We start from the raw sequence: 15780 nt of genomic DNA on the forward strand, positions 1-15780 counted from the left end.
GTCGACGAGATATGACTTGCCTGCAAGTTCCTCCGAGCCTCAAGATCCATGATATCCATGATATCCAACAAGCACTGAGGCAACTCGGATGCATACCTAATAATCCCGGAAGCACTGCCGAGTCTTTCGCCTTCGAGTACGACGCCTCTTGGGCATTCAACCGTACGAAAGACACAGTTTCAAAAATGAGACAACTCCCGGGTACACGTGGATTGTTCCTTCAACTACTACGCCTGATACCAGACCAGCACAGGAAGACCTCCCAAAGCTTTTGGGGAAGCCTTCATCTGATCCAGTACGGCGCGACTCTGAATTCCAATGTCAGCATCCGTCGCTATCGTTCACCGTTCAATGGCAATGGCTATAGGTCTATAGAGGCTCGTCGAGAGGATGTTGAGGAGTTTTGTAAGATGGAGATGAACGCGTGGGAATTTTTAGATGCAATCATTAACCAGATGAAACCCAGAAGATGGAATATAACGGAGGACGTTAGTGTCCTCGTATGCGAAGCTTCGACAACTACGAGGCAATGTTATCAATATAGATAATGTTGACCGAATTTATCAGCAAATAGCTTCGGATCATGAGTTAAAGTATATTATACAAGCAGAAAAAAGAGTGATAAAAATGAAGAACTTGGACAAAAGACTGTACTCATAATGAGTTATCTTCTGAAATTGTTCGAATTGTCAAGATCGAGTTGAAGGCGGACTGTTTGCGGCACCCGAATGCGCACTGTATGGGTCCCACTAGACCTCGGAAAATGCGTCAATGACAACATCAATCACTCTCAAGACGGACCACAACCTCGAATCATCACGGAGGGAACCAAAGACCCGGGATCCATTCCTGGAGAACTGAAAACGAGCGATTAAGTTTCAAAGACCACGTTGAATCCGGCTTCGAATAAAGGGCCATCATATTCAACAAGGGCTCACCACAAACCCTTACTGCCAAAGGCATACCAAAGACGGGACACATACCATGCGGCCGTCACTTATGAGAATGGCCTCGGCCTCGATCCCTAAGGGCCTGGGGAACACACCGATGGCCCTTCTTCCGCCCATCCCGCTATACAGACGTCTCCTCCGCGCACACCGAAAGTACCTGCCTACGGAGATGAGGCTGTTGGGCGATGAGTACATCAAGGCTGAGTTCCGCGCGCACCGCACCGTGGACAACCCGGCACATCTGGTACGTTTTATCCTGAATCCGATGCCCTTGTCTATTCCTTTGCCTTCAAAAACGCATCTTTGGGGTGCTTCTTTATCGTCTGAACCCGAATAAGCTTCCCTCGACACAGTGTACACGATCTCTTCGTGGGTTGGTGTTGTAATACGCTACATGTGATTGGCGGTCCCCGTCCGGGCAATTGCCATGCACAGGGATGGAGAAAGATGGCTTCCAGACCGCGTCTGCACACTCCGCGAAGTGCTCAGGACGAAAACTTTTCAGACAAGCTGACACATTGCTCCAGATCGGCTTCCTCACAGAATGGCAGCTGTACGCTCAAAAGGTAGAGGGAGACCAGTGGAAGGGCGACAAGATCGACCCTGTAAAGATCGCCAAGATGAGCGGTAAGTAAAAACATATCATGGTTCTGGAAAGGCGGGCTGTGGATTAGCTGACAACTCACCCTTCTAGATGAGCAAATCGGTCAGCTGTATGAGCTGATGCAAGCAATCAAGGACCGCAGCAAGCAGCAGGGCGAAGGTGAGGAGGAGTCATAGCGACATGCTGGCCAGGAAAACCACGCCGTTGTACAAAACATCTCATGTAGACCTATGTATAGAAGCAATGCATTGTTTGAGCCTCAAAGTCACGCTTATTCGACAGTTTCTCCTGTTCTATATTCTTGGGTATTACATCGTCGCGTCTGTGTAGATCTATGCAGTTCCTCCCAACGCCTCCACGATCCAGTTAGCCTGAATCACGCTCACCTTCTTCGCGTAATTCTTCTGCGTAAATACATGCTCCAGGAACATGATCGCCTCCCTCTTCTGCCCATGCAACACGCTCGAAGGGTGGATCGCCACGACGTGCTTTCCCTGCGACGTCACATAGCTCGCGTCAGCCGCCAGCACCGCCGTCTTGGACACGAAGCCGCGGAGGAAGCACTTGAGCAGCGACTCGGCCTGTTCGGGGGCCAGCGGGCTGAACGGCTGCGGGTCTGGCGGCGGAGCCTCGGAGAGCAGGCCCTCTTTCAGACACAAGCTGCGGAGCTGCTTGCGGATGTTGAGGGCGGTCTTCATGTTGCGGATGTTGACCTTTCTTTTTTTGCACCACTCGATGCGGTCGGCGTTCTCGGCGGCGTATTGTTGCATGGTGGTGAGGTAGGTGAGGATGTCACCCTCGCGGCGGTATAGCTCCTTGCGAAGCTCCTCGATCTCCTCGCGCTGCTCCTCCGATTGCAGCTGGTGGAAGATGTCGTCGCCGGACGTGATGCATGAGATTACGTCAATGGCCTCGAGGACGCAGTCGAACTCCGGTTTGGCAGATGCCAAGAGGACGGCGCCGAGGGGCGCGGATATGGGGAAACCGGCCATCTTGCGGCCGGCTTCGGTGATGGTGCCGTCGTCAGCCAGTGCGCCTAGCAGGTGGAGGCTGACGAGAGCACGCTCAATGGCGTCGATGTCTGGGGTATCCATCAAGGGAAAACCGAGAATGTCGTCGATGCCTCTGGCCTTCATGGTGAGTACAGCCCCGAGAACATCGATTCGCAGAATTTCTGGCAAATCCGCTTCCTCTAGCGTGCCGAATGTCCCTTCAGTATATAACCTGAAGCACTTTCCGGGGCCCTCACGACCGGCACGACCAGTTCTTTGAATGGCGGACGACTTTGAGATGGGTTTAGCCAGAAGTGATTCCATGCCCAGGCGAGAGCGATACTGCTTGACCTTGGCCTTTCCGCCATCCACCACATAGCGCACTCCGGGTACTGTAACGGACGTTTCGGCGATATTGGTGGCCAGCACAATCTTTCTAGTCATGCCTTTGATAGGCTGGAACGCTGCGTGTTGGCCTTCCATAGAGAGCTGGCCGAATAGCGGTAGGACTTTGACCTTGGGGACATTGGAATCAAGGGTCGCTGCGTATTCTTCGATGAGCGACTGCGTAGATTCAATTTCCTCCTGGCCAGTGAGGAATGCTAGAATGTCTCCAGGAAGTGGTTCTTCCGTATGAATCTTGAAGATGGTTTTCAAAAGGGCTTCTTGAATGTCGGGCACGGGCTTTGGCGTGTGTATCGTCTTGACTGGGAACTGACGGCCCTGGATCTTGAAAACCTCGACCGAGCTCGGTTTTTGCCCATCCATCTCCATGCTGTCACCTTCTTCTTCCGGCTTGTCGGTCGCGAAAAAGCCCTGAATGCGCTCAACATCGGCAGTGGCACTCATGACGACAACTTTGAGGGGGATGCCACCCCGGCCTTTCCGGTCGCTCATCACAATCTGCTTCAGAAAGCCAGACACCAGATCGACATCGACGCTTCGCTCGTGGATTTCGTCGACAACGACGGCGCTGTACTGCCGCAGACTGGGGTCCCTGAGAAGCTCCTGCAGGAGCATACCTTCGGTAAGGAACTTGATCTTGGTCCCTTTGGGCACTTGGTGATCGAAACGAACCGAGTATCCGACCATTCCCTCGCGGCCCTCGCCGAGAGGACTACCTGCTTCACGAGAAACGCGGTGGGCGAGGGTCGTGGCGGCGACTCGACGAGGCTGTGTGACGGCAATCATACCGCCGACACTGACCTCCCTTCCGCCATCGATGTTGACGTTTTGCCGTTTGCACCAAGGCTCCTTCACCAAGAATTGGGGTACTTGAGTACTTTTTCCGGAACCCGTCTCACCAACGAGGAGAAGGACATCCTTTTTGCGCATCCGCTCTTGGATTTCCTCCCTATGAGCCCAGATCGGGAGCTTCTGTCGGACCTTAAGCAGGGCTGGATCGTCCCTCCATCTCGGGCCTCGTTGGTCTGACCTCGGCTTACTCTTGTCGAATGGCTTTTTGAACGGCGGTTTATTCGAATATTGAGTTTTTCTCTCTGGCTTCTCTGTTTCCTTCCATTCAGATTTTGCAGCCTCTTCACCAGTTGGTTTGAGCGTCTCTTGCGGTTGATCCTGTTTCTTTTTGGCGGGAGGATTCAAGTAGCCATCCAGAGAAATCACCTTGTTTCCGACTTTGATAACATTTTTGTCGTTTAGTTTTCTCTTCTTGGCGGCGCGCTCGCCGTCAGTGTTTGGTGGCATTATGAAGTGATGTTGAGCGACAGCAGGTCGTGAGAAGTAATCGCCGATTGACGTTGAGTGAGAGAGCCGATGTAAGAATTTTTGAGGGTCCCCTGGCTCAGACCCCGGTTTTCGTCGGGACCCGATTAGGCGGTAGGCCCCGCATTTCTAAAGGGCGGCACTGTGCTATCTCAGTGAGCTAGACGGGTCGGCGATCTGAGCAGATGGGTATTTCTGAATAACATGAAGCCGTAAGTCGGACGCATCCACATTGTTCGTCGCTATCTTTAAAGATAATATGCCGATCCGGAGTCCAGCTCTGGGGGTGCTTCTGCGCGGTAATTGCATGCTGCGTCACACTCATGTGCTTCCCCTCTCGTGCACCGGTATAAGACCCCTCTTCAGCAACAAGATCAGGCTGGCAACATCTCACCATCGACAAATCACCACGACTCCAAACATGGCCGAACGATTCAAGCTCTACTGGACTGTTCCTGGTGCGTATTGAAATCAAATGTACTTGTAAAGGGCAGCGTTAACTGATGTTATTACCAACTTGTAGCTTCTCACTTGGTCGCAACCAAGGAAGCCGTCTTCAAGACAGGCGCCGGCGTCTACGACGAGGGCAAATATGTCCAGGTTGCCTTCCAGATTACGGGCCAAGGCCAGTTCATGCCCGTGGCGGCTGCTGGAGCGGATCCTCATACCGGCACCGTCGACGAGCTTGAGCAGGTCCTCGAGTACAAGGTCGAGATTGTGTGCGTTGGACGGGATGTCACTAAAGCCGCGGTAGCTGCTCTGAAGAGGTATCTTTGTCCACATGTTTGGCGAGTCATATGCATTGAATACTGAAAATGAATACAGCGCGCACCCATACGAGGTTCCCGCATACGAGGTGTACAAGTTGGAAGACTTCTAATTCCGTCGATGCCACACTACCTGTGTATACCAAGAACACATCCAGTCTATAGAGGAAGCTCTTACTTCCACTGTTGATTGAAGTACTGCTAGTGGGCTTATCTTTTGCGAGCACATCAAGCCCCCCCGAGTTTTGTGCCGGCTCTTGTCGTGATGCTCTATTTTACTTGATGCGGTTCAGGCGTTCCCTGTTCATTCTGGTTGCGTCGTCCACAGCATCGCTCTGTAAAACGTGTTAACCACATAATCATAGTACAGTATGAAAGAGCGAAATGCCCGTGCCTTCTCGCTGATCTTGCTGATCAGAGTGTTCTGTGTCTCAACCTCCCTCAGCTGGGCTCTGGCCAAGCCGTTAAGACGACCCATGGCACCCTCTAGCTGTCCCAGGCCATCGTCAATCTCATCTTCTTGGCGACGAGCCAAATCGTTGCCCTCATCATCACTATCATCGAGGACATATTTGGATCGTTCAGCTGCGCTTGACCTGGTATTTCCTTGTGGACGGCCGGAAAGCGAAACCTCCTTGAACGCTTCCTCCATGCGCTGGTTGGACTGGAAAGCGGCGTTTCTGGTCTGCTCACGAGTATCGCGTTCTTGGCGGTGACGGTCAAGAACCGCTTGGTCGCGCGCCGCCGCGCGAGACTTGGATGTAAAGGGGTTGCTGACATGCACAGCAAACATACTGCGGTTGAGAGTCTTGAGCTCCTTGGCTCGGTCCTCCGCAACCTTATTGTGATTCGCGGCCAGATCCAGGTTTCGTTCCGTGTTGTGGAGGCGTTCTCCCTGAGCTCCAAGTCTCGCGAGTGTCGAGCGACCAGTTTCTTCAGCCTGCAAAGCCGCTTGCAGGGCTCGGTTTACGGTGTTCACAGACTCTTGTCTGGTTTCGGTGATCTGGTTCTTGGTAGCACGGTACTCTTCCGCCTCTTGCTCCTCAGCCGTTAGCTCGCGGCTCTCTCCATAACCACCGTAACCTCCGCCGGCGCCAGATGCGCCGTCATCACCATATCCTCCAGACTGTCCGTATCCTCCAGGTTGCTGCTGCTTCTGCTGGTAGCGATCCTGAGCTCCTCCGAAAAGTTCATCACGCTGAGCGTCGGTATCGTTGCTGTTGGTTCTGCCCAGACCTCCGTAACCACCAGGACCACGAGCCCCGCCAGCAGCGCCACCGTAGGCGTTCTGGTTGGCGTTGTCGTAGCGGTTGCCTCCGTAGCCACCAGCAGCGCCGTACTTTTCGTTTGCGTAGCCTCCCGCAGGCTGGGGAGGAGCGCCGTAGCCGCCTCCAGCGCGGGGTCCGCTGGGGAGGCCACCGGGCACACCGCCAGGAGCAGTGTTTCCTGCTCGTGCTGCCTGGTAGGGCGTCATGTTGGCATACTTGTTGTTATCTTGGGCGTAGGGGTCGTTGCCAGCGGGTGCTTGAGCATATGGGTTGTCGGAACCGGGTGCGGGGGACTTGTTCTTCTTGCTGCCGAAGAGAGCAGAGCGACTGGCGTCGTCGCCGTCGTCGCCGCCGCTCTTCTTACCAAAGCCGAACTTCTTCATGATAACTGAGGCGGAATTGGGAATTGTATGCTAGATCGTCGATGGGTGGGGTGTTGAAGCTGGGCAACGGCCGAAATACGATCGTCGAGGTATTCTGGAAGGAAGCAAAACACGAGGCAACGTGCTCTGCAGAAAGTTAATCTAGAAAGGTAAGAAAGGAGATCAGGAGAAGATTTGAAGAACGGACACGGTGTAGCAGAGGTAACCCTCAGAGGATGGACAGGACAATTACTGGAGACGGCGAGCGGGCGGGTGGCAGGGGGGTTGCAGGTGCAGGTACCTAGGATTGGGAGCAAGTACCGCCTACCGACTGCAGGCTTACTGCAGCTTTATGTGGCAAAATCGGGACCGTCTTGGGTGTGTTTCGAAGACGAGCGGATGCGCCCCTCAGGGTCTAAGCCATAAAACATTCGTCAGGCCAGGCTGTTTAGGACCTGACTGAGATGGGCAACAGATTGGGCTGGGCCGGAGGGGTTAGGGGCAGTCAGCGAACAGCGCGGCCTAATTGTGCAGGTCGTCTGGAACAAGTGCTCGACATGCGACTGGGCTGGGTTCAGCGCTGCATCTGCATCTGGCGGGGAGCGATTCGCGATTTCGAGAAAGAGACGGTTCACGCTCTAAAAGTGGCCGCTGTCAGTCAGTTCCCGTCGGTAGGCAGCCGGCGATTGGAATGTTTCCATGGCGCAGAGTGGGCTGTAAAGAATGGCCGCTGCCATGAGCCTATGACGGCGCTGCATGCTTGGCTCAGCCTCGGGTCTAGCGTCAAGGACGTTCGTGTTCCTCGTCCATTGTCTTGACATTTTCAGCTCAGCTTTGTCTTCCGGGCCTGTCTTATCCGCAACCAAGGTCCTCAGTCAGGACGCATATGCAGTAATACAGACGGTCTTAAGCATGAGTAAGCTGAGCGCGTTTGTTTTGCGTCCACGAAAGCATAAAAATACTCATGCCAGCCTCTTCGTCGACTGCATCATACTCAGCAGAGAGTAACCCGCTCAATTTCAGAAAGAGGTCCGCATCTGATCTCGTCAAAAAGGAGAAGGGAGATCAGCGGACCTGGGTGATCTTCGAAACTAATGAGTTCCGTCGAGTGCTCCATCACTTCTTCAACACCATGTTCGATCCAGCGTTCCAGCGTTCCAGGAGGGGCAGCCAAATAGCCCAGCGACAGAAAGACCCTGGGTGCGTGTTGGGGTGAAGAAGTACCGAGGTACATCTCCCACCTGGTGCTTGCAGAAATAGCAAGGAGCAGGCAGGCGGTCGCGGGTAGGTTAGCCTGCTGCCAGGAGCCTTGGTACCCAAGTGGGGCCAAAGTCTGCAGCAACAAGTCAGACAGTGACAGTGAGGGAGACAGACCTCACCTGCAATACGGCAATTGGTACCGCCGCTTTTAAGATGTCATGACTTGACACCACGCCTCTGCCTGTCCCTACTGCCCATCGGTAGACATTCACTTGGTAAGTTACAGACAACAGAAGCCTTCAGTAGGTTCAAGTGCAATTTTTTCCTGTACATCATCATTGTTAACAGCGAGTATCAGCATCAGCGGCGCTGGTCCTTCCTGCCAGACTGGGAACCAGCTCCGGCTGTGGGTTCCGGGGAGTGATTCACCGCGGGCAGAATGCGCTAGTAGGTTACCCGCACTTTCTCCGCAGCGCAGGCAAGGTCAAGCCACCAGACAGGAAGGACCCTTTGATCCGACCTAGCTGTCCACCCACGTTCGCTGCGTCACACCTTGGCTGAGACCTCACTGTCTCCGAGTCATACCGTCTTTCGAGAACTTCAACGTCCTCAACCGAACAACTCGCCACGCCTCATATGCGCCTTTAACGGTTGCCACCTCCCGCTTCTACAGCATCACCTATCGACCTGAACTCACCCAAGAATTCGCAATGGCCTCCAACTAGACTTCTAGTTGAGCTCTATCCAGCCATCACTCGTCGTCAACGACGCCTGACCTTGAATCACCGCCTCAAGCAACCTTTACCTCAGCTTTCAAGATGATCCCGCGTATAGCAACTCGTCATTCCACCTTTGTTCCCGCAATAGCTCATCACAAAACACGCTTATACCCATATTGGCCTTGTCCATTATCGACATTACGGATATAGAATCCGCCACTGAACCTACCACCGCCTGAGTATCAATCATGGCCTCCGGATCAATATTCACCTTCGAAACTGACCCTCAACGGGTCTCCTCCCCGTGGCTGGCTCCGGAAGAGCTGGGAAGGACACCAAAGTCTCAACCTCCCTCGGAAAATGGGGAACCTCAGCCTGGCCACCTCTCTGACTATGGAGTCACCAAACTGGAAGCAGAGCCTCAGGAGGGACCAACTGAGTACAAGCTTCACCTGCTCCTCCGACCGAGACGGACTTACACTTCAATGAGCACTATTGGCAACCCGCCTTCCCAGCACCCCAAGACTTCTGCTTCCGCGACGCGACCTGCCAAGGTTATGCCTGCGGCTCTATCTGCATCGAGCCAGAGTCGCCAGGTGCGCCTGCAGCAACTGACGACGCAGCTTCTGTGGAGATTGCAGCAGTCCTGTGCCTACCATGCCTTGAACCCCAAAGACTTGATTATTCCCAAATTGCCTGATGACACGGCCGACTTGAGTCAGGCGTTGACGCCGCAGAAACCACTCCCGGGACTGGAAGAATCTCGCGGTGCTCTGTACGAGATTGGAGTGGCTGACGACGGAACCCTGGTGGGATTGACAAAGGACGAGATGGATGAGAGTATCACAACTCTTAGGGTGATGGCGGCCACGCTGGGCTGTAGAGTCGAAATTCTTCGTCATGTCATCGTGGGAGAATGCGAGTGGCTGGAAACATCCGAATTGGTGGACAATGTAGCATCGCAGCCGGCCCAGATTGGACGACAAGCGAGGCTCTGGGTGGTTGAGGCATTGGTGACTCCGGACTTCTCAGCCAAGCATTCTCTTGCAGAAATCCCCGAGAGTGACCATCGGGAGGTCAAGCAGTCTCCTAGAGCCAACGAGCCTGTTGTGTTACCAAGCAGGGGTCGTTCTACGACCGACCAGCTTAGGATAACGCTCACGGGGCCAACAACGTCTGGCAAATCTACTCTTCTGGGAACATTGTCTACTGGAACTCTCGACAACGGGCGTGGGAAGAGTCGTATCAGTCTTTTCAAGCATCGCCATGAGGTCGCCTCCGGCTTGACCAGCTCAGTAGCCCAAGAGCTCATTGGGTACAAGGATCACGCCATCTTCAACTTCTCCCAGGATCATGTCGAATCATGGATTGATATCCACGACAGCACCGAAAATGGCCGTCTGGTTTTTGTCTCCGACTCTGCCGGGCATCCCCGATACCGCCGCACCATTCTCCGAGGGTTGTTCGGCTGGGCTCCCCAATGGACGGTTCTGTGTTTGGCCGCCGACGACAATGAAGCCAGCTCTACCAAGGATGGTGCCAGCTCGACGGCCAACGAAGTCCTCGGAATCGCAGGCGCAGGTGTAGACCTCGCAAAAGCCCATCTGGAATTGTGCCTAAAACTCAAGACTCCTCTGGTCATTGTCATCACGAAACTTGACCTGGCAACCAAAGCTAGTCTGCAGAGAACTCTAGGACAAGTGTTGACACATGTCAAAGAGGCTGGCCGGGTTCCCAAGATCCTGCAACCTGCCGCAGGTGGTGCTCAGGAATGGAGCAGAATTCCCTCGGCAGAGCTTAACAAGGCCCAAGTTCTCACCAACGAAATGGAGCAGAGCGGAGACTTGCTCAAGCACATACCCATCGTCCTTACCAGCACCGTCAGTGGTGCGGGCATAGGGTTGGCCCATGCCCTCTTGGAGAATCTCCCATTACCACCTGTGCCGACTGCGCATGACTTTGTGGGGATGGCCCTGAACCCGGAGCAGCCTTCCTGCCTATTCCACGTCGACGACACCTTTAGTCTACCTGCGTCCTATGCCTCTCTTGCTGAGAATCCCAGCCAGAATGACACTGGAACTGTAGTGTCGGGTTATTTGAGATTCGGAAAGCTCTCCGTGGGGGACGCCATCGTGGTTGGGCCATTTCCTTCGGGCGATGACGACTTCAAGGGCATGACACCAGAGGATAGACCCTCTCCAGGTAACTACGGCTTGTCAATATCCCACCCCTCTTCCGCAGAGCTGGCCAAGATCGCGATACGTAACACGGTCGCGGCCTCGACTATTAAGGGAGAATGGCACAAGGCGAAGATTGTCAGCATCCGCAATCTGAGGCTTCCGGTTAACACCCTTGAAGCCGGCCAAGTTGGCACCATTGGGATCGTTCTAGACATGCCGCCCGAGAGCCTCACAGAGGGTGATTTTGAGCGGCTGTCGAATGCACCTCGCATCAGGAAAGGCATGGTCCTAGCAATCCCATCAAAGCACATGGTGGATACAGGAATGTCTCTCCAGGCCGCGAGTGGACTGACAGCGTTATTCCAAGAGCCAAACACGGCGTTCCTGACCTATGGATCTCTAGTAAATCTCTATGTTGGAAGCGTACGAGCAGCCGCCAGAGTCATGGGAGTGTCAAGAGTGCGCCACGAGCAGGCCATGAAATCAGCCGATGACGGGGAAGATATTTTCAACATGAACGATCACGAGGAGTCCATGACAAACTCAGAACTCGTTGGGGGCGTCCAGGTAACATTGGAGTTGCTGACTAGCCGGGAGTGGGTTGAGATGGGTTCACAAATCTTGCTCCTCGAAGGTGGCCGCAATGATAAGTCTGGGCTTGAAGGATTCGTCGGAACTGTGGTGGAGATTGTGGATTGATTCGCGAGCGACAAGCGTTGGTTCTGAATATTGGATTTCGCCGTAAGAGCGTTGTACTTTTGTTTACTGCGTCATGCTAGCTTTGATCTCGTCTTCGTCGATTTCTTTCCTCATTATCGATGTATTCTTTCCTCTCTGTAGTTTTATTCCAGCAATAGACGACTTCCTGCAAACGCCCAGACGCCAACCACTCCCACACTTCACGATGCCGTCATCATGCCCTTACAAGGCCATAGAAGAGTGTCCAGGTCAGGATGAAACCCGGGAGCCCAGCAAACAATCCACCGGTCCAGAACTCGAAAGGTCCCCTGAAGTACCGGCTAGTGCTGAGGAACGGAAGTCCTGCAGCAGTCGATTGCGGCGCGATGTGGAAGACGTAGACAAGGAGGACGGTGAGAAACGAGAAGAGGATGTAAAAGAGGAAGCCGCTGTAGGATTCGAGCCCGAGGATGCCGGCGGCGACGCCGAACAGGGACGCTGTGAGACTTTGCAGATTTGACAGGGCCTGGCGTGCGTGGAAACAGAGAGTTAGCAAAAAGTCGCAACAGCCAGAGAGCACGCCCATTTATCCATCCATCCAACCCGCCTCGGGGAAGCTTGTATCCCACCTTTGTGTTGTGCATCACGGACTCCTGCACGATCGGAGAGATTTGGTAGTCGCGTTCGGTCGGCATGGCTGCGGTTGTTGCGTACGGGATTGCAGCTTCGCTTGGGGGTTTGGTTCGTCTGGGGCGACACCGGGATTGGGGATTCGCGATCGTGCTGCCGTCGTCGTAATGTCTGCCTTGCTCGACGTGGTAGAGCTGTGCTTCAGCTAGGCGGGCAAGATTAGGTAATGCGCCTAACGGCCATCTAACTCAATTCGCCTACCCGACGGGGCCTTCAGACGGGCCCGACCTGGATTCCGGATTTCGGTGTAACAATGTTCCTACCTGCGTTAGCGCCAGGGGCCCCCAGTTCGGTCTCGGCTCCGCCCCGTGTCGTCCCATGGACCAAATTTAAAAACTATGCAAATAATACCACGTTAATAAAGTACGTGGTACATACGGGATGCGCGGCGCGGCGTGCTCTCTTCACCGTTCGCTTCGTTGGCTGGGTCGATCATCTGCAGTCACCCCACCGACAGGAGCGTCTTGAATGACACCAATGGTCAAGAGCGACAGAGGACGACAGAGCGGACGGTAAAAATGACGACTGCAGTGAGGGTAACATAAAGTACGGTATCAATAACTAATAACCAGAAGGAGGACTGCGGTGACGATCGAACGTATCACAGAGTAAGACAGAGAGAGAAAGTAGGTAGCTCGTAGCTAACGGGTCTAGTCGCTAGCCCCGACTCATCCCTTTGACCCCAAGAAAGTGGCTGTAAGTAAGGTCCATTCTCCCCTGGTAAAAAGACCAACGGTCTCTATGTAGTGCGTTATTGATCGGATTCCCCTGCAAATATTATTGGGCGGTTGATATAGACTAACACTCATCCTCTGGGAGTCAGGTGAAGATGGCTCGTGGCCGTCGGTGTCGGTTTCTCAGAGAGTGAGTGAGGTGGATGTCGTTAAGATCCACCCCACTGAAGACCCCAAAAACAGCGACTTACCCCTTGCACGTTAATCGGTTACAGGGGTGTGGGATCCTTCCCCATTCGCGAGTGGCAGCAGGTCACTTTGGTCACTGGCAGGTCGGCGCTTTGGAGCACGAGCAGTGTTCCAACTCTCCCTTCCCACCCCCCCTGTGCAACACACTCCGCAATCACACTACGTATCCTACACGAACCGTATATATCCCCGAGGCACCGTCCATACACTCATTGCACATGTTTTGCGTCTCCCACTTGAGTTTGTCCATGGTTTCTGTTTGCAACTGCCCCTCGTTTCCTTTCCGTTACGATTCCACGACGCTGCGGCAACACGACTACTGAAGAGCGCGACCGCAGATGGCCGTGTTGCTTGCAAGTGCCTCGTCGAAACGAAACTTGTCGCCAGGTCGCTAGATGGAGCCCGTTGTGTTCGACCAGTCGCCGCTCGCCGAGTACCTTCGTGGTGAGTCCAGTCCCCGCGAAGAAACCGCGCCCCAAGTGCTCGTTAGAACTGCGACTGACGATGTGCGCGCGACAGATGAAGGCGAAAACGAGCAGGCAGATTGGGCGCACGAGGATCCTCCAAACTACGACTTGTCACCTCCCTCGAGCCCAGAATTCGCGCCGACAGGTCGGCCCATGGTCAGGTCGAGATTTCGCAACAACCCTCTACAGATAAACATTCCGACCAAGTCCTCTACCGACAAGTCCTACAGAAAGAGCTACTCAGTGCGCAACACCCGAAATCCCCTTTCCGTGTCACATGGGGAAATTACTGACCGGTGTTGTGTGTTCTCTTTCAGATTGCGGTAGCGTCTAGGATTGACCGAGCCGACAACTCCAAATTCCTCGAGCAATTTCGCTATACCATTATCGCATCCCAGCTATTGAGTGGACACTCAATATTATCCCAGCACCATGCATCATCCCGGCCTGCCAACCCTCCGATTGACGGCAATTCAACCGACAAGTTGCTGGACTCAACAGGCGCTGTCGCAGCGGTCTTGGGCGCCTTGGCTTTGGCCGTCACGATCAAAAGGCTCGCAGGTTCAGGAACTTGGAACAAGAAATGGGTTGCGGTAATTCTGTTTGTGGCCGTGATCGCTGCAGGGATCGTCCATGTCTTTATGCGGAGGCAGTGGTTGAGGTATAGACGGCTGCAAGCACTGTCAGAGGTCACTGCGTTTGTTTCAAACTCTCAGGAATTCGACAGCGCGACTGGCGCGGCCGTCGCATTGGTACAAGAGGTGGAACTTGTGTCCAGAGGCTACCGTCTGTAAGTTTGGTTTTTTCCCTGATTTTTCCGACGATGATGGAGAAAAAAGGCTTGTATGCGCTGACACATGGTTTAGGAGTGCGCCACTGCCGCCCATCAGTCGCATCGAAGACCGCTCACAGACTCGGAAGTGCGTGCGCCTGCGCAAAGCCTTGAAGGCTTGCTTTGCAGATGTCATTCCAGCCTACGATCAGACCATGCTTGTGGTCAAGGGGTTCTCGGAGCAGCTCGACCTAGAGAAGTACTACGACATATACGATATAAGCGACTTCGACATGTCGGATGCCAAATTGGGGTTCAAGGAAAATGAGTTTGACGACCCCGAGTCCCTGCGGACGCTCAAGATTCTCGCCGCACGGTTCCACACCATCCGTAAGATGTTTTTGTGTGCGCTACTGGCCTTGGACGCAAGTGGTGATAGCAGCGACCTGCTGAGGTGGACAACCACGGTAGAAGCGGTGCGCACGCTCAACACGGTTACACAGACTGCGTTCGAGAGGCTGAGGAGACTTTTGAGTGAGGAAGAGTGTAAGTTACCGGCAGTCGTTATCTGACCACCAAATGCTAACATTCCCGAAGCATTCCCGGCACCGCCAACTCCAAAGATGCCCCTGACACCCGGCAGGGAGAGATGGAGATCACAATTGCGCAAGCTTAGCTCCCTATCCAGTGGGATCCGCGGTCTTCAAGCGAAGTTGACACTGCTTCGAGAGGAGTCAGACCGCAGTCTCAACGAGTCCGACGACATTTCCGAGCTTGGTTCCGATCTCATGGCTCAGTACGAATCTATTGGCGCGGACTTGAAGATCCTGATGCAGGCTTGGGAGGAAGGCAAAGCAGCCCTTGCAGTGGGCATTGACCGGAATGAGAAGAGGCTCTCGTCCATGAGCACCTTGCTATCTCCTGCAAGCTCGCTCAGCGGGCTTACAACTGTGGAAGAAGGAGGCGCCGCTGAAGCTTTGAAGGCGCTCAACGGAGAGTCGCCGTCCAGTTTAGACTTCAGCAGCACAGGTGAACCCGATACGGAAGAAATCTTTGAGGCTGTCGCCCTGCCACGGCCGAAAAGTCTGCTCACTAGAGAGGAACGCATCATCAAGATGAGGGAAGATCGAGAAAAGCGAGAATCACTCAGAGAAAAAGCGGATGCAAACAGGGGCATGCTCAAGGAGCTCGAGATGGTCATCAACCTACGACCCCGCCCTCGCGCAGGGACCAATCCGTCACGCATCGTTTCGATGTGACGAGAACATGATAATTAACGACAGACAATGGGCGTTTTGGAACAGGAAACCAACTAATCGTACAGTCATTTTTGCCTTATTTTCCCTTTATTGTTTGATACTTGATTCGCGCAAACACTCTCGTTTTGCCGACTGCATATAGAAGGGGCCATGGAACTCAGGGACAGGAGGCATCGTTCACTGAAATCATTCATTTGTACTTTATGACGACGTTGATGTCAGGCTCT

At 53.9% G+C, this 15780-nt stretch overlaps 7 protein-coding genes across 7 annotated transcripts; 4 read left to right on the forward strand and 3 right to left on the reverse strand.

Moving 5' to 3' along the window:
- Positions 1-1005: 1005 nt before the first annotated feature.
- Positions 1006-1730, forward strand: CGCA056_v000784 (Succinate dehydrogenase assembly factor 3; the record flags this gene model as incomplete). Its single annotated transcript, XM_037316045.1, has 3 exons — positions 1006-1194; positions 1478-1577; positions 1645-1730. 3 exons carry the CDS (start codon positions 1006-1008, stop codon positions 1728-1730), a joined length of 375 nt encoding a protein of 124 aa, XP_037185701.1.
- Positions 1731-1886: 156 nt separating this feature from the next.
- Positions 1887-4250, reverse strand: prh1 (putative ATP-dependent RNA helicase prh1; the record flags this gene model as incomplete). Its single annotated transcript, XM_037316046.1, has 1 exon — positions 1887-4250. The coding sequence occupies one exon, from the start codon at positions 4248-4250 to the stop codon at positions 1887-1889; it is 2364 nt and encodes a 787-aa protein (XP_037185702.1).
- Positions 4251-4689: 439 nt separating this feature from the next.
- CGCA056_v000786 (GTP cyclohydrolase 1 type 2-like protein) lies at positions 4690-5148 on the forward strand (the record flags this gene model as incomplete). Its single annotated transcript, XM_037316047.1, has 3 exons — positions 4690-4726; positions 4792-5035; positions 5094-5148. The coding sequence occupies 3 exons, from the start codon at positions 4690-4692 to the stop codon at positions 5146-5148; spliced, it is 336 nt and encodes a 111-aa protein (XP_037185703.1).
- A 191-nt stretch (positions 5149-5339) lies between these two features.
- Positions 5340-6686, reverse strand: sec9 (Protein transport protein sec9; the record flags this gene model as incomplete). Its single annotated transcript, XM_037316048.1, has 1 exon — positions 5340-6686. The coding sequence occupies one exon, from the start codon at positions 6684-6686 to the stop codon at positions 5340-5342; it is 1347 nt and encodes a 448-aa protein (XP_037185704.1).
- A 2146-nt stretch (positions 6687-8832) lies between these two features.
- GTPBP2 (GTP-binding protein 2) lies at positions 8833-11463 on the forward strand (the record flags this gene model as incomplete). Its single annotated transcript, XM_037316049.1, has 1 exon — positions 8833-11463. The coding sequence occupies one exon, from the start codon at positions 8833-8835 to the stop codon at positions 11461-11463; it is 2631 nt and encodes an 876-aa protein (XP_037185709.1).
- Positions 11464-11677: 214 nt separating this feature from the next.
- CGCA056_v000789 (ER membrane protein complex subunit 6) lies at positions 11678-12137 on the reverse strand (the record flags this gene model as incomplete). Its single annotated transcript, XM_037316050.1, has 2 exons — positions 11678-11968; positions 12072-12137. The coding sequence occupies 2 exons, from the start codon at positions 12135-12137 to the stop codon at positions 11678-11680; spliced, it is 357 nt and encodes a 118-aa protein (XP_037185710.1).
- A 1313-nt stretch (positions 12138-13450) lies between these two features.
- Positions 13451-15553, forward strand: CGCA056_v000790 (uncharacterized protein; the record flags this gene model as incomplete). Its single annotated transcript, XM_037316051.1, has 5 exons — positions 13451-13499; positions 13575-13765; positions 13840-14312; positions 14389-14840; positions 14892-15553. 5 exons carry the CDS (start codon positions 13451-13453, stop codon positions 15551-15553), a joined length of 1827 nt encoding a protein of 608 aa, XP_037184640.1.
- Between the last annotated feature and the right edge of the window lie 227 nt (positions 15554-15780).

This window comes from Colletotrichum aenigma (genome assembly GCF_013390185.1).
Source record: "Colletotrichum aenigma strain Cg56 chromosome Unknown KSG_Cg56_contig01, whole genome shotgun sequence".
Lineage (NCBI taxonomy): Eukaryota > Fungi > Ascomycota > Sordariomycetes > Glomerellales > Glomerellaceae > Colletotrichum > Colletotrichum aenigma.